The 21,930-nt window shown below is 46.9% G+C and overlaps 1 protein-coding gene across 3 annotated transcripts in view; it reads right to left on the reverse strand.

Annotated features, from left to right (window-relative positions):
- SYNE2 (spectrin repeat containing nuclear envelope protein 2) overlaps positions 1–21,930 on the reverse strand; it is a 231,749-nt gene that overhangs the window by 11,723 nt on the left and 198,096 nt on the right. Inside the window, exons 1-9 of one of the 3 annotated variants that reach the window (XM_029952526.1) lie at positions 19,105–19,207; positions 13,206–13,368; positions 6,033–6,220; positions 5,384–5,534; positions 4,957–5,139; positions 4,108–4,167; positions 3,426–3,563; positions 2,226–2,420; positions 142–424 (exon numbers count right to left, since the gene is read on the reverse strand). In XM_029952526.1, the coding sequence (XP_029808386.1) occupies positions 142–424; positions 2,226–2,420; positions 3,426–3,563; positions 4,108–4,167; positions 4,957–5,139; positions 5,384–5,534; positions 6,033–6,220; positions 13,206–13,368; positions 19,105–19,124 (1,381 nt within the window). In that variant the 5' untranslated portion in view covers positions 19,125–19,207. Of the gene's footprint in view, positions 1–141; positions 425–2,225; positions 2,421–3,425; positions 3,564–4,107; positions 4,168–4,956; positions 5,140–5,383; positions 5,535–6,032; positions 6,221–13,205; positions 13,369–19,104; positions 19,208–21,930 lie in introns of those variants that run through there. The other 2 variants (XM_029952525.1, XM_029952527.1) reach the window with 2 other exon arrangements.

Raw genomic sequence — 21,930 nt, forward strand, 5'->3', positions numbered from 1 at the left:
GGACAGAACACGAGAAGCCACAGAGGTCTGGGTCAGCCACGAGCTGGACTCTTGGTCATCCAGAGACGGCCGTGTTGGTACGGTGCTAAAAATATAACCAAGTGGGTCAATGTCAAGGGCTCTGGAAACATGGGCCGTTACCTGATAGTGCACTGTAGTACGGGCCTTCCTCATCATCTTCGTGAGAGGAGGAGCCCCCCACGTCACCTGTGTGATCCCACTCCAGAGGGATGGAGTCCACGCTGACTGGGGTCTCGCAGCCAGACCGCTCGGGCCCCGGCGCCGGCGGCACCAGATGACAAAGGGACTGAGGGGAAGAGGGCTCCTCGCTCTCTCTCCTTTTACGCCAAGAGTCAGCCTGGATGTCTCTGGGGTCCTCCATGTCTGTTTCGTTCTCGGAGGCCTCTTTTTCATCTTCCAAGCCCTGAAGTGGGGATGTCCGGTTTTCAGAATGAACCAAATTATAGGCTTGCGGTTGGTTGTGGGGTGCACGGGGGTGTGCCTGTCTGGCAGATCCTGAAAACTGCCACTGTCCACATTTCTGTGGCAGCTTGGAAAAAAAATCAGGTTTGGGGCACCTGGGTGGCTCAGTTGTTTAAGCGTCCAACTCTTGACTTGGGCTCAGGTCAGTATCTCACGGTTTGTGAAGTCAAGCTCCATGTCAGCACAGAGCCTGCTTGGGATTCTCTCTCCCTCTCTCTGCCCCTCCCCTGGCTTGCTCTCTCTCAAAATAAGTAAACTTAAAATTTTTTAAAAATAAGAACCAGATTCCCAGGCCCCGTTTGGGATTATTCTAACTTAGACACTCTAGAGTGGGGTCCAGAATCTAGATTTTCTGCAAAGCCAGCTTCTTTCCTAGAAGAAACCTGATATTTGATGGTCTAAGTTAAACAACTTTATCTAGAAGGTAAGAAAATGGAGGCCAACGTTTTATTAGTGGTTAATGGCAGGTTTCTCCAACAATCAGAAAATTTAAATTAAAAAAAAAATTAAAGGCCATTAAGAGTATCCTGGCTAAGATTCACAACTTCAGGACCTTATGTACCAGGTTCTTTCTTATTCCTAATCTTATTGTTCAGGATACAGAACCTTATTCTCCCTATGTTGTAATGCCTTCATCTAAAAAAAAAACCACCTATAAACGGCTATATTTAGAAATGAGGGAACTGTATGGTGATTTTTAAGGCTATGTCTGATGAAGAAATAACTATCAAATTAGCCAGTTGGAGATACCAAAACGGAAAAAGTGGCCAGTCGTGTTGCTCAATGTGGTCATCATTAAAACTTCTGGTACACAAAGGCAATGAACTTTGAAGAGTGGCCTGAATTCCACCTCAACTTCCCAGAAGGACCCTCTGTCAAGGGAAACTTTACAGTTGCTTTGGAAAACCTGTGCTTTTGTCATTTCACAAGTAAGAACAGGGGTGCCTGGGTGGCTCAATCTGCTAAGCGTCCAACTCTTGATTTTGGCTCAGGTCATGGTTTGTGAGTTCAAGCCCTGTCTTAGGCTCTGTGCTGATAGTGTGGGGCCTTCTTGGGATTCTCTTCCTCTCTCTGCCTTTCCTCCATTCATGCATGCCTTCTCTCTTTCTCTCTCAAAATAAATAAATACACTAAAAAAAAAAAAAATTCAAAGTTGAGAACAAAGCACCAGAAAGGCACAAGTGTTAAAAGCTCCCGACACTGGGGCACCTGGATGGCTCAGTTCATTGAGCATCTGCCTTCAGCTCAGGTCATGATCTCATACAGTGAGTTCGAGCCCCCCATCAGGCTCTGTGCTGACAGCTCAGAGCCTGGAGCCTGCTTCAGATTCTCTCTTTTCCTCTTTCCCTGCTTCTTCCCCACGCACACTCAGTCTCTCTCTCTCTCAAAAATAAATAAAACATCAAAAATATTTTTTCACTCCCAGACACTAAGAGGAAAAGGCCAACACATTCCCAAGTTAGTACTATAAGCAAAACCAGAACACACAGCAGCATATCCTAGGATGCTGACACCTGCTGGGAAAGCCCAGGTGAGGGGAGCAAGAACTTGGAGAAATGCATCCCTTCCAGCGGTGATGGGAGCCTCCAAGTAAGTGTGGCTCTGCAGTAATCCTTTTTACCATAAAATACATCACAGGTGGCCATTACATAGGTTTCCAGTTTTGTAAAAATTTGGTAAAGCGTCAAGTTTGAGTAGCCCATTGGGTGAAACGTCGAGGTCGGGTGGCCCGGAGGCCTTACCGGAGCGCGGGACGTGAGCCTGCGGTGGAAGCGAGCCACGCGGCCGAAGACCTCCTGGCAGTAGCGGTGCAGCTCCTCCAGCTCATCCTCGATCAGCGCGGCATCCAGGGGCTCGCTCTTCTGAATCAGCTGCTCGCCGAACACAATGAGCTGATCGATCTTGTTGGTATTTAGTGTAATTTCCTGCTGGAAGCCCTAGTTAGAATAGGAGGAAGGGTTTCAAGGAAGGAAAAGTTTCCCTGAGGATCCAGGCAATGTCGGCTGTGTTCTGTCACCTCGGACTCTAGCTTCGATTTTTAACAAAGCGACAACATAGATTAAATAATTTAAAACGACTGTAGGGGCACCTGGGTGGCTCAGTTGGTTGAGTGTCCGACTTCGGCTCAGGTCATGATCTTGCAGGGTGTGGGTTCGAGCCCTGCATTGGCTGTCTACTGTCAGTACAGAGCCAGGAGCCTGTTTCGGATCCTCTGTCTCCTTCTCTCTCTGCCCCTTCCCTGCGTGCACTCTCTCTCTCAAAAATAAATAAATATTAAAAAAAATACTAAAACGACTATGCATATTTTTTCCCCCTCTCCCTTCCGGGCATGGGCTTTTCCAATTAAAACAATCCTAAAAGTTTGGCAGGAATAGACATGTACTACTCCCGGGTGTGAGGGAGAAAACTTGTCTTATTGACACTGGGTGGAAATGAAATTTCCCACAATAAACCACCAAGAGCATTTGCTTCCACTGACACAATAATCATTTCATTGGCGCCATTATATCAGGGAAGACAAATTTCTATTTTTCAACTTCTTTTAAAAGCCAAGGAGGGAATTATATTGAAATTAAGGCGAAATACACCTATTTGGCAGAAGAGATCTGTTCTTGGCCCCACTCGACACAGCTTTTCTTCCTGTCACACTGTGCATGTTGGCACTCAGACTCGAGAGCTGGGAGAGGGCACCTTATGAAGTTCTGTTTGGAACCCTATAGATGATTATAAACAAAGAATAAAGAGCCTTGTTCCAGTGACCCCTCGACTGTAAGGAACAGTGTCCTCGCTCGTGATGACCCCGCAGGACACAGGTGGCTGCAGCCTGGCTGCTTTAACAATTCTGGAGTCTGCTCTCAGGGTGTCAGGTGAAGTTTGCGCTTGGCCAGCTCTCCTGTGCAAAAGCGCATTCTTCTGAGAGGAGCCAGGGAGGCAGGCCTTACGTTCAACTGGCGCATCTTGTCGTCGGCGTCGCTCTCTGAGAAGTGCTCCACGTTGGTCAGCTGCAGGTCCATCTCTGTGAGCCACACGAGAATGCTCTCCCTGGTCCCCTCGAATTCTTCCCTTTGGTTGGTGAAATGCTGTGAAAGGGGGAAGAAAATCCCATGTTTGTGTCGATGGCGGCAAAACAAGCAAGGTGACTTTTGGCCAAGAGGAAGGGGTACCCCAGAAGACCCAAAGGGCACCAGGGGGACGGGGGTGGGGGTGATCAGGAGTCCGGACTCTGGTCCTGGCTGTGTGATTACAAACAAGTGCCCCAACTTCTCTGAGTCTTTGGGTCTGCATGGGCAAGTTAGGGTGTGGGACTGTGGACTAGGATGTTTAAGGTCCTTTCAGCAATTCTATAATTCTCTAAGTCACTGATTTTCCCAGCCTGCCTTTTGAGGAACTCCCTCAAAGTCTAGGCCAGATACCTTGCCAGTTTTTACCCGTTGGCCTTCTGTGGAAGCTTTTGCGTAACAGAAAGATTTAGTAGCTTCAAGATGGAAAAAGTAGATCTCAGGGTCATTTAAGCCTGGCCTAGTGCCCCAGTTGCCTTCACTGAGGCAATCCTGAATGTGTTCCCTCAGAGGAAGAAGACCCAGACTTATCATTTCCAATTAAGGAAGCCTCTTGGGTTATTACCTTATAGATGGGCAGCTGATTCTCAAACATAGCATTCAGTGCCAAATGACCGGTAACAGGCTAATCAGTAAGAGATAAGAAAATTAACCCGTGGGGGTTGTCTGCAAAGCTAGCCCACATCTTCTTGAGGGTTTAAAAAAACAAAAAACCCAGATTCGCCTCATCTTAGAATGATTTCAAGAACGTTCTGCCCTGAAAACAGAAGCAGGAGTTAAAATTACTTCCTGTAGCCACAGACCACACTGGTCCGGTCAGTTTGCAACTAGACTCACTAAGGTCAACATTTCAGACCTTTCACATTACAGAAATCTCAGGTGAACGTCTACTAGATTTAAAAATCCAACCCAACCTTTGAGGTTAGGTCAGTGTGCTCTGAAATTTGGAGGATAATCACTGTCCCCAAGATCCACAATGCAAAGGGGGCTCTGTCTACGTCTCTCACAGTGCAAGAACCAATGGGACACACAAAAACGGGCAGAGGGGCAAGGTGGGCCTCTTTCTGGATAAGAGGCACCTTTGCCACATCCGGTAATGGCAGCGGCCCAGGCTCTGGGCAGTCTGAGAGCCGAAGGGCAGACCTTCCAGATAAGCAGAATTGGGGGAAAAATGGGCTTGTTACCGCAAATCACCTAACCAGGCCCTGCCTACGGAGTCCCTCCTTAGGCAAACCACCTCTTCAAACACACGAGTGCTGGCGGCTTCGCCTTAAAGCAAAGGGAAGGCTGACCGCAGGAGTGCTCAGATAGCTTGCGCTCTGAAATCTGCCCATCGCTTCGCTCTACGCCTGACACCGCACCCCGCGTCTGCCCCACAGGCTACGAGGAAGGCGGGTGACATAGACAAGGTTACTCTGAGTCTCCGCAGGACGGCCGTGACCCGCTTCTGGAGGTTGTCCCAGCGCTGGTTGCCCTCGTGCACCATCTGCTTCAGCTTGCTGGCCGTGTCCGTGCGGTTCTCCCGGGCCAGACGGCGGTACTGCTTGTTGATGAGCTCCAGCTGCGTGAGCCGCTCGTGGATCTGCCGCTGGAAGGCCTGCGACACACGGGCGCGTCAGGGCCACGGCACGTGGCGGGGGCTGGCTCGCCCCCTCCCGGCCCGCCTCCCGGGGGTCAGCCCCCGGCTGAACCGCCTCTCAAGTTCACCACTCGCAGCGTCTTGTCCGGCAAGGCTGTCCCGGCAGCTGGCAGGCTGCGGACGGGGCCACCCTGGCCGGGGGTGGGGGGAAGCCAGCCACTCAAGGAAGTCCTCGGAGCTGCCGGGCTGGAGGGGGCCTTACCTCGAACCTCTTCAGCTCTTCTTTGGCACTTGTGTACAGCACCTCGGAGGAATTCGGGTAGGCCGCTGTCCTCTCGGCTGACTTGAGCCAGTCCTCAAAGCGGGAGTAATCATCGAGAAATTTCTGCCACAGGCGCCACGTCTCTTCGATTCTGATAGGAGGAAAGCATCTCAGTATACAAGCCATCCTTTTCAACCGTGAGCTTTCATCTTTTTTTGTTCCCCTCCCTTGATGGGTCCCATTCCCAACACCCCTTGCTGGAGAGACCCTGATATCCTTCTTCTAAGAAATAGCCAGGAACATCCCCTTCTCGGTCAGGGCACCTTCCTTCTGGGACTGCCCTTCAGAGCTCCTGAAGTTCACAGGCGTTAACAGGCAGGAGACAGAGCTTCCCTCCGCCATGGTGTAGCGAGAGACCAGGGGCAGTGGTCAGCCACGGTCACACCTCAAGACCCGGGACTGCTAGGGAAAGCCATTGCCCTGATTACATTTCTCTTAAGTAATTCATTTCATGAGCCCTGGTCGCACCTACTGAGCCTTCTCTGCCTTGGAAGTGAAGTGAACAGAACACAGCTACCGTTACTGAGACAGAACCACGCAGTGAGTGGCTGACCACGTTTTAAACACTTAGGGGCAGCTCATTTCTTACTTCATTCGCCGTTCCATCGACATGGCGCAGATGTTCCTCCAGCGTCTGTCCAGGCTTCTGGTGGTCTGCTGGATGGAGTCGCACTCGGTCTCGTTGGCGCAGGCATCGGAGTCATGCAGGAGGACATCACAGATGTTAAACACCGATTCCACGCCTGCACTGTGTTGTTCGATGTCTCGCTGCAGGTCCTATGGTGGGAACAGAATAAGGAGCGCCTTCAGGTGGTGGAGGAGGCGGTGGTGGTGGGAGGATTGGCATCAGAGGATCTCCACTCCCCCCGAGGCCCTCTTCCAGCCCAGGGGGGCCCAGGCCTGGTGCACGTCCGCCTTGGGATCAGTAACAATGACTGGGTCCCCCTCGTCTCTGCACAACCCTTGTTCTGTAGCACCCGACACAAAGCGTCAACTCTGGCGACACCTGGGATTTGTTTGTTGAACTGCCTCGAGCAGGGAGGAGGGCACGGGCACCCTCTTCTGAGAGCCTTCCCACTCCGGGGAGGCATGGGGTCCACCCAATACCACCTGACCACAGGGCCTCCCATTTAGACATGGCTCCTGGGAGGTCTTCCTTGGGAGTCTGTTCAGCAGGACCTAAAACTTCAGCAACAGAAACTCTTAACTTTTTATGGGTCACAGATTTCTTGAATCTACTGAGGCCTTCCTTTGTGCCATCTTCACACGTGCCTCCCACCGCGTGCCCCCCCCTCACGTCATGCATGCAGCTGGAGGCTGTCCACGGCCTCTCCATGAGCCCCTCCCAGCGCTCCACAGGCCCAAAGGAAGAGTCGGGGAATAGAGGCCCCACTTCCCCAAATGATGGGGTCTGACTGAGGGGGCAGGGTCTCTCTGGAGTCTCGTGCTATGATGGTAACAGTGTTACAATTCCCAGATTCGGGGTGCGGAGGGGGGGGAAGAGCATTCACAAAGAGACAATGCATGGTTATGGGGAAAAATAAAAAACCTGCTTTAAGAATAAACACAGCTTTGGGGCACCTGGGTGGCTCAGTCGGTTAAGTGTTTGACTCTGTGGCTCGGGTCATGGTCTTATGGTTTCATGAATTTGAGCCTCGAATCGGGCTCTGTGCTGACGGGGTGGAGCCTGCTTAGGATTCTCTACCTGGCCCCCAGCCCGACTCTCTCTCTGCCCCTCTCCTGCTCATGCGGTCTCTGTCTCTCTCAAAAATGAATAAACTAAAAAAAACCACAACTCTTAGAGAAAAAAGAATAAACACAGCATTTTCAGGTATCACCCAGAGAACACTTCTGCACACCATGAAAAGGGCCAGAGGAGGCAGAAAGGGGGAGTCTATGTATTTTGCATTCTGGATGAATTAGGCCTCTCCGGATATCTAACTTCTGTGGGTATGGGAAAACAGACCACACTACTAATCTCAGTATCCAAATGATATTATGAAGAAATAGCAAAGACAAAGCTAAATAAGCCACTGTTAGCTTAAGTTCCCTGGGTTAAACAGGAGAAGTTATTTTATAAACTGTCTGCCGCTGTCTACAGAATGGCAACATACAGTTCATTCTGGGTCACCTCAGTATTTAATACTTTTGGAAATTACTATTATTAGATAAGACTAATATTTTTACTTTTTTTCCTGACAAATGTACAATTTTGATGATTCTCTGTCCAGGCAGATATGAAAGAATAAAACGTTAATGCTCAGGCCACATTTTAAATCAACCAGTTAAAAAAAATTTTTTTTATTTGAGAGAGAGAGAGAGAGACAGAGCACGCACAAGAAGGGGAGACGGGCAGAGGGAGAGAGAATCCTAAGTAGACTACATGCTCAGGAATGAGCCCAAAGTGGGGCTTTGTCCGACACTCTGGGATGGATCATGATCTGACCTGAAATCAAGAGTTGGTCACTCAACATGCTAAGGTGCCCAGGCGTTCCTACATCAAACAGTTTTTAACAGGATCCTAACTGGTTAAAAATGAGCACAACGAGTTATATTAAGAAAATGTGTTTTCTAGAGGTGCCTGGCTGGCTCGGTTGGAGGAGTATGTCTCTTGTTATTAGGTTGTGAGTTTGAGTACCATGTTGGGTATAGAGATTACCAAAAAAATAAACTAAAAAAAAAAAAAAAAAAAAGAAAGAAGAGGGTACCTGGGTGGCTCAGTTGGTTAAGCATCCAACTCTTGATTTTGGCTCCGGCCATGATTCTACGGTTTGTGATTCTACGGTTTGTGATTCTCATTCTCTCTCTCTCTCAAAATAAATGAATGAAAAAACATTTAAAAAAAAGAAGAAGAAAATGCATTTTCTAGTTTGTCACCCTATGTGTCCTATGAAGAAACATGTACAGGGTGGTTTTTTTTTTTTTAAGCTCTGCAGTCCTGGGCAAATGGTGGAAGTCTTCCTGGGGTCCATGCAAGTTATCAGCTTTAAAATTACTAAGTTCAAATAGAATTCAAGCTTTAAGAATTCTTATCAGCTCACGGAACTGTCATGGGCTTTCTAAAATTTATCGGCATTGACAAATGTCTCTTTTGACTTTATTAAAAGAATAAGGAATCCTAACGTTGGTCCTATATGAATAAAAATGATGATTTTAATTGAAAAATGGTACCTGCCCCTAACCTCAGCTGGTAGGGGTGGGTAGGATCGGGGTGAAAATTACTGAAAAGGTCTAGTCTATAGATAAATGTGAAAGCTGCATATTTTAATGGACTGCAGTTTCTCTACCTTATTTCTTTAGCTTATATTGAATAAAATGGCTATAGAAAATGGATTAATACACAGGGAGGGCGAATGGGAGCAAGATGTGCTCTATGATAGTTTATAGAAGACCATCAACATTTGTTAGAAAAATTCAAAACTTAAAAAATTTTTTTTTTAAATATTTAATTTAGAGAGAAAGAGAGACAGAGTATGAACAGGGGAGGGGCTAAGAGAGAGGGAGACACAGAATCCGAAGCAGGCTTGTCTCTGAGCTGTCAGCACAGAGCCTGATGTGGGGCTCGAACCCACAGACTGCGAGATCATGACCTGAGCCAAAGTTGGTCACTTAACTGACTGAGCCACCCAGGTGCCCCTCAAAATTTTTCAAAATCTCCAAAACATTTAAAATACCGCAGCATAATCTACAGATTATAACACGCACTAGTTACTTTGTAAAATATAAAATTGTGAACCATATTGAAAAAATGCAAACCACTTAAGTGCTCAATGAGGGACATCTTACAAATTGAAACAATTCCACTGCTAATTCCCACTGAGGCACGAGCATGCACAGTAATTAGATCTCAAAAACTGTAAGTGCAATTTGAAGAAGGGGACTTTAAAGAAACAATATAAAACAACGTAAAAGACTTTCGTCAATGGTCCTGGAAACCGTTTGCTTTGTGTTTCTGTTCTTGAACAGCTGACCAAGAGCACTGAAGCTGGGAAGGAGTATGTGCACTGCAGGGGAGGAATCCACAGCAAGACGTCAGGGAGAACATGACTAGGAAAGGAGATGAGAAAAGGAACTTAAAAAATAAAATAAAGGGAGAAAAGAAGCAAGTCGGGCTGGGGGGGAGGAAAAGGCAGAAAATCACATGGGATGGGACTCCCACGGTGGCTCCAGATTGACTCTGGGGGAGGGGCTTGGGTTGGCAAGCCAGTGGAGCAGAGTGGTCTGGCTTGTGCTTCAAGGAGGTTGGTCTGCTGGGAAGGGGGCTATTGGTAATTACAGAGTGTGGGGGGATACCTAACAATACCATCTCCCCATGTTACCATCTGGCACCCCACAGTGAACCAGGAAAGCAAAGAAAACAGGAGAGAAATGCCCAAGGCTTAATCAAGTGGTTCAAGGTTTGAAAGTGTCACAAAGGCTGCTACCACTTCCTTTGAAGACAATCTATGCCACAGAAATAACAATACAATCTTTATTGCCTAAGGAGTTCGACAGAAGAGAAACAAAAAGGACTCTGATAAGGTCTGACCTCTTACCCATGACCTCCCACCCCCCCTGCTCCCAAGAACACGGTAATGAGGATCTGGGAAGCATTGAGGGCTTTTGCAGAAGGGACTAGGAGAGGATCCCAGACCTTTAGTCTTATTTTTGGAAACAATAAGAAACTTTAGTGATAGAAACTCAAGTAAGGTTTTTTTAATGGTCCATATATAATTCTTTTGTGTGACACATTTCTGTTTTTAGTGGTTTTGATGGAGCCTTTAATGTCTGGTTTTGGTATAATTTTTAAAATCTATTATTTTAATGTTTATTTTTGAGAGAGAGTGCGAGTGGTAGTGGGGAAGGGGCAGCGAGAAAGAGAGAGAGAGACAGACAGACAGACAGAGAATCCCAAGCAGGCTCCAGGCTCTGAGCTGTCAGCACAGAGCCCCACTTGGGGCTCAAACCCATGAACCTTGAGATCATGACCTGAGCCGAAGTCAGATGCTTCACCGACTGAGCCACCCAGGCACCCCTAATGTTTTTTTTAAAACAAAAATAGTAAAAGTTTGCTCAGGACATGTGTGGTAAAGCAGAATATTGGCTGCCCAAAGATGACCATGGCCTTGTCCCCAGAACATGTGAATATGTTGGGCTACATGCCAAAGGAGAATTAAGGTTGCCAGTCAGCTGCCTTTAACACCCTGGATTATCCACGTGAGCCTAGTGTGATTAGGGTCCTTCAAAGTGGCAGCGGGAGGTACAAGAGTCAGTCAGAGGGAGGAGGGACTGTGAAAGAAAAGCACAGACAGATGCAATGTTGCTGGCTTTGCAGAAGGAGGAAGTGGCCATGAGCCAAGAAATGTGGGCGGTCTCCAGAAGCTGGAAACAGGAAAGAGATGGAATCTCCCCCGTGGCTGCCAGAAAGAAATGCAGCCCATCTGACAACTTCATCCTAACCCGGGGCCAGACTTCTGACCTCCAGAACTGTAAGGTAATAAATCGGGGTTTAAGTTGCTAAATTTGTGGTAATTTGTTAAAGGAATCCTAGAAAACTCCTACAACATCTAACTTCTTTACAGTAATGGTAGTCCTAAACACCAACTCTTTAATTGGCTTTCGATTACTACCAGATAAGAATTCCGTGATGGCAATTCTGAGTTCTGTAAAGAGGGAAGCTTCAAATCAACCAGACTGAAATTATGGACCATTTCAATACAGGACCAAACAAGGCCTGGAGGATGGCAGCTGCTTCAAACTGTATGCTTTGGGGGGAAGAGATACACTCCCTGCAATTTAATGAGGTTTTGGCACACTTAAGTTTATAAAACGTTAACACACATTATTGGCTCTTGCCAAATTTAGCCAGTCATTCTTTAAGAGGAAAAATACACTCAGCTTCTATACTATTTACCTGAAAAAACTCACCACTCGGGGTGAGTTGCTATTTACAAGACCTGTATGTAAAGAGACTATTCAAGGAATTTACCTTAGTGGATCAAACTTGCAAACAAAGCTGATAATGTCCAGTAGCTGTCACTCCCCTGAGAAGGGCATTAAAATCTCTGGAATGTCCATTAACATGGTACTTCTATCAGTATTCATTTCTCCACAAAGCAAAGACAGAATTGAGATGGTCTCCATTAAAAAAGATATACTTACATTTCCGAGGCTAAGTATTTTTACTTAGGAGCACTGCTAAATCATATGAATTTCAAAGTCTCAGAGACTAGGCATTGTTTAAATAGTAATAGACTGAATAAAGATCTAAGTCAACAGTAACATCAAATCCTTGGCTCTATTTTATGGTAGCATGAGATGTCACTTATTCCCATTAAAAGGACTGACTTGAACTCAAGGGAATTTGTCATCAATTAATCATCACCTTCTGCCCTCGAATCTGTGAGAAGTTTCAGCCCACAATTCTTTGTCTAAGAGCAGCTGTTACCTGTGGGTGAATCTTCCCAGTGAGCTGACAGACAGCAAACAACAAGGCTTTGGAGATAATGTGAAGAAAACAGATACAAGTCTGAGAAAAACCCATGAAGGTGAAGGAAAGCTACTCAAAGAGTAATATAAACTTAATGTTTGTTTAAAGTAGGCTCCATGCTGGGCTGGAACCCACAACACTGAGATCAAGACCTGAACTAAGATCAGGAGTCAGACACTCAGGTGCTCCCAATATGAACTTACTTTCATGTTTTTTTAGAGTTTATTTATTTTGAGAGAGTGCAAGTGAGTGCTGGAGAGGGGCTGAAAGAGAAGGAGAGAGAGAACCCTAAGCAGGCTCCTCACTGTTAGCACAGAGCCCAATGCGGGGCTCAATCTCATGAACCTCTAGATCATGACCTGAACTGAAATGAAGAGGTGGGTGCTTGGGGTACGTAGGTGGCTCAGTTGGTTAAATGTCCAACTTCAGCTCAGGTCATGATCTGTGGTTCATGGGTCTGAGCCCATGTCGGGCTCTGTGCTCACAGTGAGGAGCCTGGAGTCTGCTTCGGATTCTGTGTCTCCCTCTCTCTCTCTGCCCCTCCAACCTCTTCTGGTCTGTCTCTCTCAAAAATAAACAAACATTAAAAAAAAAAAAAGAGTTGGACACTTAACTGATGAAGCCACCTAGGCACCCCTAAACTTAATTTTAAAAATAAAGTCAAACTCCAGGCACTGCATGTGAATATGAGCCCATGGAAGTCAGGAATGTGAACTTGGTAAGTCAGTGACATCAGTGAGCACCCCCAGGTTAGTGGGATGAGAACACTGACAGGGCTCAGTGGTTTCACACTGTGGAGTTTCCAGTGTTGGCACCGAGGCTACGTAACTGATGATGAGAGAAATGTACAGAGTACCCGAGGGGTTTCCTAAGCGTGTTGCTCATTATACCTTTTTTTTTTTTTCGGACACTCTATCAGTTCTATTGTCCCATGAAAACTTTTCCTGGTTAAAAAGTTGATTTTTCTTTCAATTCATTGCCTTCCAAAACCATATTACCAAAAACAAAACAAAGACCCAAGTTTTAAGAAAATACATAAGCAAAAAACCCTTATTTACCACTAAGACTATGACTTCTCTCTAAAACATTTATCTCATAAACAGTATGTGAATGTGGTGGAAGATGGGCAATCAAGAGATGTCATCTCACACGTACAAGGTCATGGACAGGGGGTCAATTTTCTCTGGAAAAACACCAATAGGATGAAATGTGAACATGCAAAAAGACACAGTCAGTAGGGGGAAGGTCTGAGTTAGCAGATGGCACAGACGTCTGCACTCTGTGTCTCCCCACCTGCTGCTCAGCGAGCCTCTTCCGGATCTCTTGATCGTCACAGACGTCGTAAACAACAGGCTTAGACAGCTCGGACTCTATTCGAGCCAACCAGGTGCGAAGGTTGCTCATGTTTTTGTCTAACTGCTGGATGAAAGCAAAGGTCTCCTTCAGCTTCTTCACCCTAAACATAGTTGCAGGAAAGAGAGAGGTAAGAAACAAAAGTGAATGACAAAAAAGTGCTAACAAGGGTGTCGCAGGATAAAAAGCAGCTTATGATGGTTACTGATTTTATAGCAGGAACGGCTCTCACGTCACAGATAGGAGTTTTCACAGAATATGTGACACTTTACAAATTGCTGGTCTGGCTGATTCTCAAACTATGGGGAAATCCATCCATGCAAATAGGCAGTCCTGTCATTCCCAGAGTGGGATCCCCTAAGACCCAGTACATCTTTCTGGGGCTGCAGAGGAAAGAAGAGATGCCACCTTGTTCTCTCCAGGTTAAAACAACCACTCGTGACTTCTGTCCAGGTTCTGTCTTAGGGATGTCTGAGATCGCGGTGGTCAGGGACATCCCCCGATGGTTTAAAGATGTTGCATGCCTGGCTCGCGTGGTGATAGCCAGCCCATGATGATGCTCATGAAACCCTCCTCCTGAGCAAGCACAAAATGTACGCTAAAGCCCACCGCATTCAATTTAAGGGGTTGAGGGTGCCGTACACATATACCCAGCCCATCACAGGGCAGCTGTATCAGCCAGAAAGGGAGGAGGGAGTGTGGTGGGGGGGCCAGGGCCAAGATAATCTGCAAGCACAGTTCTAAATCCATCTGCCGCCTACTTCGTGTGGAGCGGATTGGAACTGACACACAGCATCAGGATCCTTGGTGAGCTTACTGGTGCGTCAGGGTGCCGTCAAGACGAAATGACACAGCTGCCGAGGGAAAATCATCTTTACATCGATCTTGAAAATAAAACACTTCCATCAACTGCTTTCCTGGAAGTCCTAGAGTAAGTGAGGGCTTGATCTGGTGATCTGTGGGATTCTCAGTGAATCTCAGAGACCTGAAGTAATAGCTAGAATGCCAAGTTCCCACTTATTAATACTCACGTGACAAGGTGGGTTCAGAACTCCATCCTACAGCACTGGAAAGAAAAACTGAGACCCCGAACTCCGCTCATCAGAAACACACTGCATTCCTGCCACCATCATTTCTTCCTGGGGTGCCTGTGACCAGTTCCTTATCGCCGCCCCCCTGTGGTTCTGTGTCCAAAGTGTACATTTGGGATGGCAAGTCGGATCCATTCACGCTCAAATGCTTCTACAGTCCTCACCCTACCCTGACCTATCAGTTTAATCCCCTGACCTTTTCAAGCATTCAGGGGCCTCTCTGCTGCCATCCCTGCACTCTACAAAGTGGCTCCCCTTCCCTTCTCCTGGAGCTCCCACCACTGCTCACCAAAGACACTGGGGGCCCCTTGCCCATGCGTCCCTGCAGCACCTGGGACCTCCTGCCCTGTGTTGTGTCTGCACCTCTCATTCGCTAAGAGCCGGTGCTGTCCAGCTCCACGGCGCTCCCTACCTCTGTGAGCACAGCACCTCCCACACTGCCCGGTGGGCGCTGTTGACATTAGTCGCTTGAATATGTGTGTATGAGCACTTCCACCACAAGCCGTTATTTAAGTAGACCACAGAATTGCGTGCTTTAATTTTTGTTTTATTTTTCGCATCCTACCGTCAACCAAACCAACCGTGGGGACTGACTTCTAGCTCCAACTTTCTTACCAGCTAGTTTTAATATTTAGGGAAAATCCTTTTCTTTTTAGCCTCCTCATCTCTAGTGGGCTTCTGAGATCCCTCAAGCTTCAGGGAGGTGATAAATATCTGGGTGAAGTTAAGGCCAGAGTTCTGGAAGTGAGCAGACCTGGGTCAAAGTCCCATTGCACCATTATGGACTGTGCCTGCCTGCAAGGAGCCCAACTTCCCTGATTCCCGGTTTCCTTGGCATCTGCAAAATTATCCGCCTTGCAGGTGGTTCTGAGATCAACACAAAAGGACGTGTGTAACGTCTCCGGCTCAGAGCAAGAACTCAGTTTAATACTAGCTCTTCTTCCTGCCACTGGGATTGCATGAGGCCCCAGCAACACCGCATTTCCACAACGCCAGCCTCACAAAGTCCTTTCATAAATATTTCTTCTCAACAGTGGCAGGAGGCAGGCCAGCTTGGGAGGAGGCCACGGAATCTGGCGGTAAAGAGCACAGCCTTCGTGGCGAGGGCCTGGGTTTGAATCCTAGCTCTGTTTAAGCTCATCTGAAAAACTGTCAACAGTAGTTAGTCCCTCCTTCCCTGGGTAGCTGAGAGGGCTGAGTGAGATATAAATACTTGAAATGCATCTGGCACAGGGCCGAACAGAGAGAAATGCCCAGAAACCACCACTGAGATGATTTTCCTGGTGGTTAAGTTTTTCCAAATTACAGTCTCACTGCAAATACCGCAAGGAGTTCCTTTCAAAGCCTCAAGATGATTTATTAGAAAGGAAGTAACAGATGGGGTCCTTGGGTGGCTCAGTCGGTTGAGTGTCCAACTTCAGCTCAGGTCATGATCTCACAGTCTATGAGTTCAAGCCCCGCATCGGGCGCTATGCTGACAGCTCAGAGCCTGGAGCCTGCTTCAGATTCTGTGTCTCCCTCTCTCTGCCCCTCCCACCACTCGCACTCTCTCTCTCAAAATAAAGACATAAAAAAATTTTTTTTTAAGAAAGGAAGTAACAGAATCTGGGGCCAGGCCTAGAGGCAGTTGTAACCTAGATCCTGCCTTTGTTCCTGTGGCTTTAGAGGTACACCCTCCTCACCCCGACATCTTGTCACCCTGACTGCCTAGGGACCAGACAGGACCCTCCAGCCAATGCCAGAGGAGCTGGGAAACCCAGGCCCTATTGGACAAGGAGTCTTCTGTCCAGTTTGCAAGGGGCTGGACTTCTGGAGGCTCTGGCTGGCGCAGCCCAGCCCCAAGCACTTCCAGAATTGGGGGGAGAGGTGCTCGGGGTCAGCAGCCTCTGCACAGCTCTCCTGCCTCCACCTCCGTCCAGCACTGACCCTACGCCATCCTCAGTATCCGGGACTCTTTATTTTAAAAAGAAAAGCACGAAAATGCAATTCTTTAACCGAAGGGAGCTAACAGATAAAAGAACCTGGATGTAAACAGAGACACAGCGACCTTGAATCCTGTTAATCCCAGGGTGAGGGGTCCACTAAGTGGGGGTGGGAGGTGGGGAGTGGTAGGAGGCAGGCTAAGGGATAATTTACTTGGCTTCACCAGGACTGTTACTCCAGGCCAGTGATGTCCAAAATGGAGTGCTCAAGACAATCCAATGGAGTACAGGAACAAAATATTAGACTTCCTACTGTCTACACTGGGTTTACTTTATAATTCACAAACTTTATGACCATGTGGAACCACTACAGACCACGCTGACATGTACCTGGGCCAGGCCCATCGTGCTTTGTCCATAAGCAGCTCATTTAATCCTCCTGGCGATCCTAGATCAGTACTATTAGCGTCCCCATTTGAAAGATGAGGTAACTGTGGCACAGGGATTAAAGAATGTGCCCCAGTCACATGATCATTAAATGGCAGAGGCAGGACTCCAACCTGGGCACTCTGGTCCGGAGCTGCTGTTCTTAGGCTCTTTCCTCGTGGCACCTCACATAAACCTGCATACACCGATGTGCACACATTAGCACATTAGATAATGTCGGGCGCGGGATGCCTTTTGTTGCTGTAGGAGCATGACTAGAAGTCCAGAGTCAGGGCTCTAGGAGACGCTGCGGGGTAGAAGCCCGTCCACCAAGTGCTATACTTCAGGGGCCCGCAGTGGCCCCTCCATAATTCCCTTTTGGTAAGCATTTAACCATGTGCTTTGTCTTGGATCCTGTGCAGATCCCAAGGATTCAAGAGATAACTGAAATACAGGTCTTATTCCCAAAGAGCCGATAACCTAATTTAGATTGAATTTTTCGACATTATAATACAATATAGGAGGCACTTAATAAATATCTCTTGAATGAGTCAATGAGGTCCACTCATACCTTCGAATTTGTCTTTTTTCATAAAACACATGGCTACGTTAGGTGTTAGAGGAAAGAGGTAAAGGTCAGGGCATCTCCAAGCCATCTTGACACAAAACAATTAGCTGCCACATTACAAGCGCTACGTGCACCTCTTCATATCTTAACTGCAGACCCTTTAGCATGGAGAGGATAGCACTGAAATGTACATTACTCCATATAGATGAATTTGATGTTAAAAGGTTCCATCAAACATTGTAAGTCTTGGGTCTGATACACATTGGTACTAGCCGGACTCGGTTTGGTTCCATACAGGGCAAGCGGAATACTGACAAGCAGGCACACAACTCACACACACACTTGGGGCAAATTAAAGAGAAAGGGAAGGTAGGAGGAAAAGAAAAGAAGAACGTTGCCAAGAAGTTATAAAAGATTCGCCTAATAAGGATTTAACCTACCTCTATGCCCCAATCATCCAAAACTGCACGGTGATTTATATAAACAGATTTTTTCCCCAGATGATCATGTCACAACTTACTCTAGGAACCCTCACATGCACTGTTGAATTTGTATCATATTCTAAACAGATACTGTAATCTAATCATCACCTTTCCCAGGTCAGGACGTAGGTGTCATCTGCTAACGCAGGCAAGCAACCTCCATGGTAGGCCTCGTTAATATCGCTCTTGGAAAAATCTGAATCTCGAGTTCATGTTGGGAAACAAGGAAACCCATTCAGAATCCAGACTGCTGGCACAGGGAAGCAACCACAATATTGCATTACATCAACTACCGAGGCAGTCTGCTTGCGTAGCTCCTGGCCTCTGCGCTCGCCCAGGTTTTACCCAGGTGCACTCACCAACACTGTTTACACATATATAAACCCTATTTCTCCAGAAACAGTAAGCGTGATTTCCTGAGTCGAATTCTAATTCTGAGGATTGGAAAAACAACAGTTTTAGGTGCAAAGGGGAAGTTTTTCACCTGTGTAGATTACTGGAAGACCTTTTTATATGAAACAAAATAAGAATTTTTACTAAAAGTAGTTACAAATGAGAAGATCTTTTGCAGGGACTATGGGTAGAAATGCAGGAAAGAATCAAGGTAAATGAAGTTTTATTTTAATAGCAACTAATCAGAATATGATACTTGTGAAACCAAATCCGGTTAGTATCAATGTACTAGACCTAATGCTTACAACATGTGATGGAGGCTTTTAATATCTAATTTATCTATATGAAGTAATTTACATGAGTCCTATTCTCTACATGCTAAAGGGTCTACAGTTAAAATACAAAGATCCTGTATCATCATCAATGAAAAAAATCCTATGCCAGTGTGGACAGCATAACTTAAAAAATACTGAGGAAAACCGAGATGGTCAAAATATCTGAATTTGTGCAGAAACACACAGCTACTCAAACCTGGGGGCAACTGTCAGTGGTTAAAAACACGGTACAGATTCTGTGCAACTGCATCTGTTTACATAACTAAACAGCTTTATAGCAAGACAATCAATTACTCCAAGATCTTGAAGCTGATTTGAGATACTGGAGCTAATCGTCTCTGAAGCATTTTCTGTCGCTGGAGGACTTCCATTTTCTACCCAGCATAATCACCCCTCTCCCCTGCCTGTCAAAGGCTGAGCGCAGACGCCACACACACGCGAGCTGACACTGGGAGAGAACCCATCCCCCCGATGGCTGAGCGCGCACACACACAGTCTGCAGCCACCATCTCGCCCGTCACTCCTATTGTAACCAAAATGAGGGAGCAAGCAAGGGGAGACGCACAGAGACAGCGGCCACCTCTCGGCATACGGCCGGGCTGATGGCTGAAATGGCACTTACTGTTGATGAGAAAAAACCATTCCTTCTGTTTAGGGGAAGCTCCGTGTCCCAGGCTGCACCTCCACCTCCCGGGCCGAGGCGGCCCCTCCCCCTGCCCCCCGCCGCCGCTCCATCCCCGGGCTCAGCATCCGGGGCAGCCGCCCTCCAGCAGGCTGCAGCCGCAAACCAGTGCCCCCAGCAAGGGAGACGACCTGCCTCCCTGCTCGCTGCAGTTTTAATCTCCGTTTTCCTCCTTCCAATAAACAAGTATCTTCAGCTCCTTCCTCTCACACACACACACAGCCTTTGTTCTGACGCTACAGGATTGCAATGCTGGGGGAAGAAAGTCACAGTGTTATCTTGGCTATGGGTTATTTATGAAGTGCTGTAAACCGAGGGTGGAGAGACATTTAGGTCTGGGGCACGGAAGAGAGCATTTCTATCCTCCTCAAATCAAATTTTGGTTTCAGATTTTAAAGAATTGGTGCAACTGGAAGCCCTGAGTCCAACAGGAATACCTTCCTAGAGTCATCCTGACCAAGAAATTTCCAGGGGATGGGGGTGGGGTTTCTGCCCTGCCTTTTTAGCTGGCCCGGTGCATCCTGGTTTAGGAAAAAGGTAGAGAGTTCACAGACCCCGTTCCTCTGCTTTTTGCCAAAAAAAAAAAAAAAAAAAAAAAAAAAAAAAAATTATAGGTTATAGTACAAATGGCGTTCAAGACTTTGCAGAGGAAGAGATTTTGCAGTTTTTTTTGTTAGCTCCTCCCAGGGTTTATCATAATGACTCTGCAAACTCCTCTATATCCCTAATGTTGGTTTCTCTAGGGTATCCCGAGTAGCTGTTTACCAGAGCACCCTTGGTTTGTGTCCAGCCCCGTTCAGACTTACTCTCAGCCTTATTTGAAGCCTCAACAATATCATTTCTCAGGGGTCCCTAAAGCCCAACATAGGTAATCATTACATTCCCCACCTTGGAACACAGCGAGCATATTATAGACCTGTGAAACTAAGAGTGCAGATTTGGAAACCGTTCTCCCCAAATGCAAGATCTAACCTGTGCCTACATGCTTAGCTGTCCCTCGGACCTAAGTATGATCCCCCAAAGTCTAGTACGTTGGACCTGCTGATGCTGCCAGATGCTCTCTGCTCCCTGACCCCCTAGTCGTTGCTGTCTTCTTGAAAATTCCCCAACCCTTAGGGCCCAAGAACAGCAGCCCCATGCTCTAGAGGTGGAAAGATCAGGGTGATGGGAAGGAAAATGGAAGTGGGGAGGCTGTGCTCACATCTGGCTTCCCGTGGACTAAGATCTCTAATTCCTTCCAGTCGTCCTGGATCAAACCCACGAACTGTGAGATCATGACCTGAGCCGAAGTCGGGTGCTTAACTGACCAAGCCACCCAGGTGCCCCGTGATCCTTCTAATAGAGAACTACCTAGTCTAAACAGGGAGGGATCATATGGGACCATGCCAGAGCAAGTCAACTCTATGACTAGCAGCATTGTTTGGTCTTCCAAAATAACCTTGAGAAAATACAGATTAAAAGAGAGCAATGAAAAACTTTATCAATTTAAAAAGGCACACATCTCCCTGCCCCTTCTGCACGGGATGGAAAAGCCACCCCGACACAGAGTCGCCATGATAATAACTGCTAGGTTTAAGTGGCGAAATTTTAATTATGAAACAGGTGGGTTTTTCACATTGGTAGGTGAAGTGTGAAAATTATGCATAATTAAAAAGTTTCTTTTCACGGACCTGAGCCTTCTAAATTTTTTTGTTTTACATTTATTTATTTTTGAGAAACAGAGCTAAAGCAGAGGAGGGGCAGAGAGAGAAAGAGACACAGAATCTGAAGCAGGCTCTAGGCTCTGAGTAAACGTTCAGCACAGAGCCCGATGTGGGGCTCAAACTCACGAACTGTGAGATCATGACCTGAGCTGAAGTCAGATGCTTAACCAACCAAGCCACCCAGGCGCCCCTTGATCCTTCTAGTAGAGAACTATCTAGTCTAAACAGGGAGGGATCACATGGGAGCATGCCTGAGCAAGTCCCCCCTTCAAACACTGGCTTAAGGGTGTCAAGTCAGCTAATGGTGTTGTCATGAAGAGAAATTAAAGAGAAAGGTAAAAACATTGAGGACATTTTTTCTTAAGGAAAAAAAAAGCCCCCATGTTCTTTTTCCATAATGAACATTCAGAAAAAAACAGATAAGCAAAAAGAAAACTGAATTCACTGATGATGCCAACACCAACAGATACCCAACGTAAACACTCTGGGGCATGCCTTTCCGTTCGGTTGTCCCATCTGTTCTAGGCACTGACAGCTTTGACCAGATCATTCACACATACTGCTGGAAAGTCTTGAAGAAGAGCCTCCCTTCTCCTCTCCCGCCCCCGCCCCCGCCCCCGGCTACTTGTCCCCATGTCTCTGAAGAATCTCCACAACCAGCCAGAGTGACTTACCAGAGACAGACTGACCAGTGGCCAAAGGGCTCCTGTTTCATAGGATGAAGCTAGGGGTTTGCTGAATGAAATGGGGAGGGGATTCTGGGAAACAAAAGTAGATGAATATTTAAGGAGTTCAACTATCTCTGAAATCCAGGTAGACACAGATGAGAAGTATCAGACTGAGTCTTCCTCTGGCATCAGCCCCACTGAGGACTGGACGGTGGAGAGGTAGAGGGAGGTGTGGACCCTCTTTTCAGAGCTTTGGTCTATGCTGGCTGAAGCAAGCCAACTTTGTCCAACAGGATGACACATATTGGTAGCTCTGAAAACTTCTCGTAATTTAGTTGTCTCTCCTGCATTGGCATTTTGCTGGGTTTTCAAAGATATTCTCTAAGAAAACATGA

Source organism: Suricata suricatta, chromosome 9, assembly GCF_006229205.1.
Source record: "Suricata suricatta isolate VVHF042 chromosome 9, meerkat_22Aug2017_6uvM2_HiC, whole genome shotgun sequence".
Classification (NCBI taxonomy): domain Eukaryota; kingdom Metazoa; phylum Chordata; class Mammalia; order Carnivora; family Herpestidae; genus Suricata; species Suricata suricatta.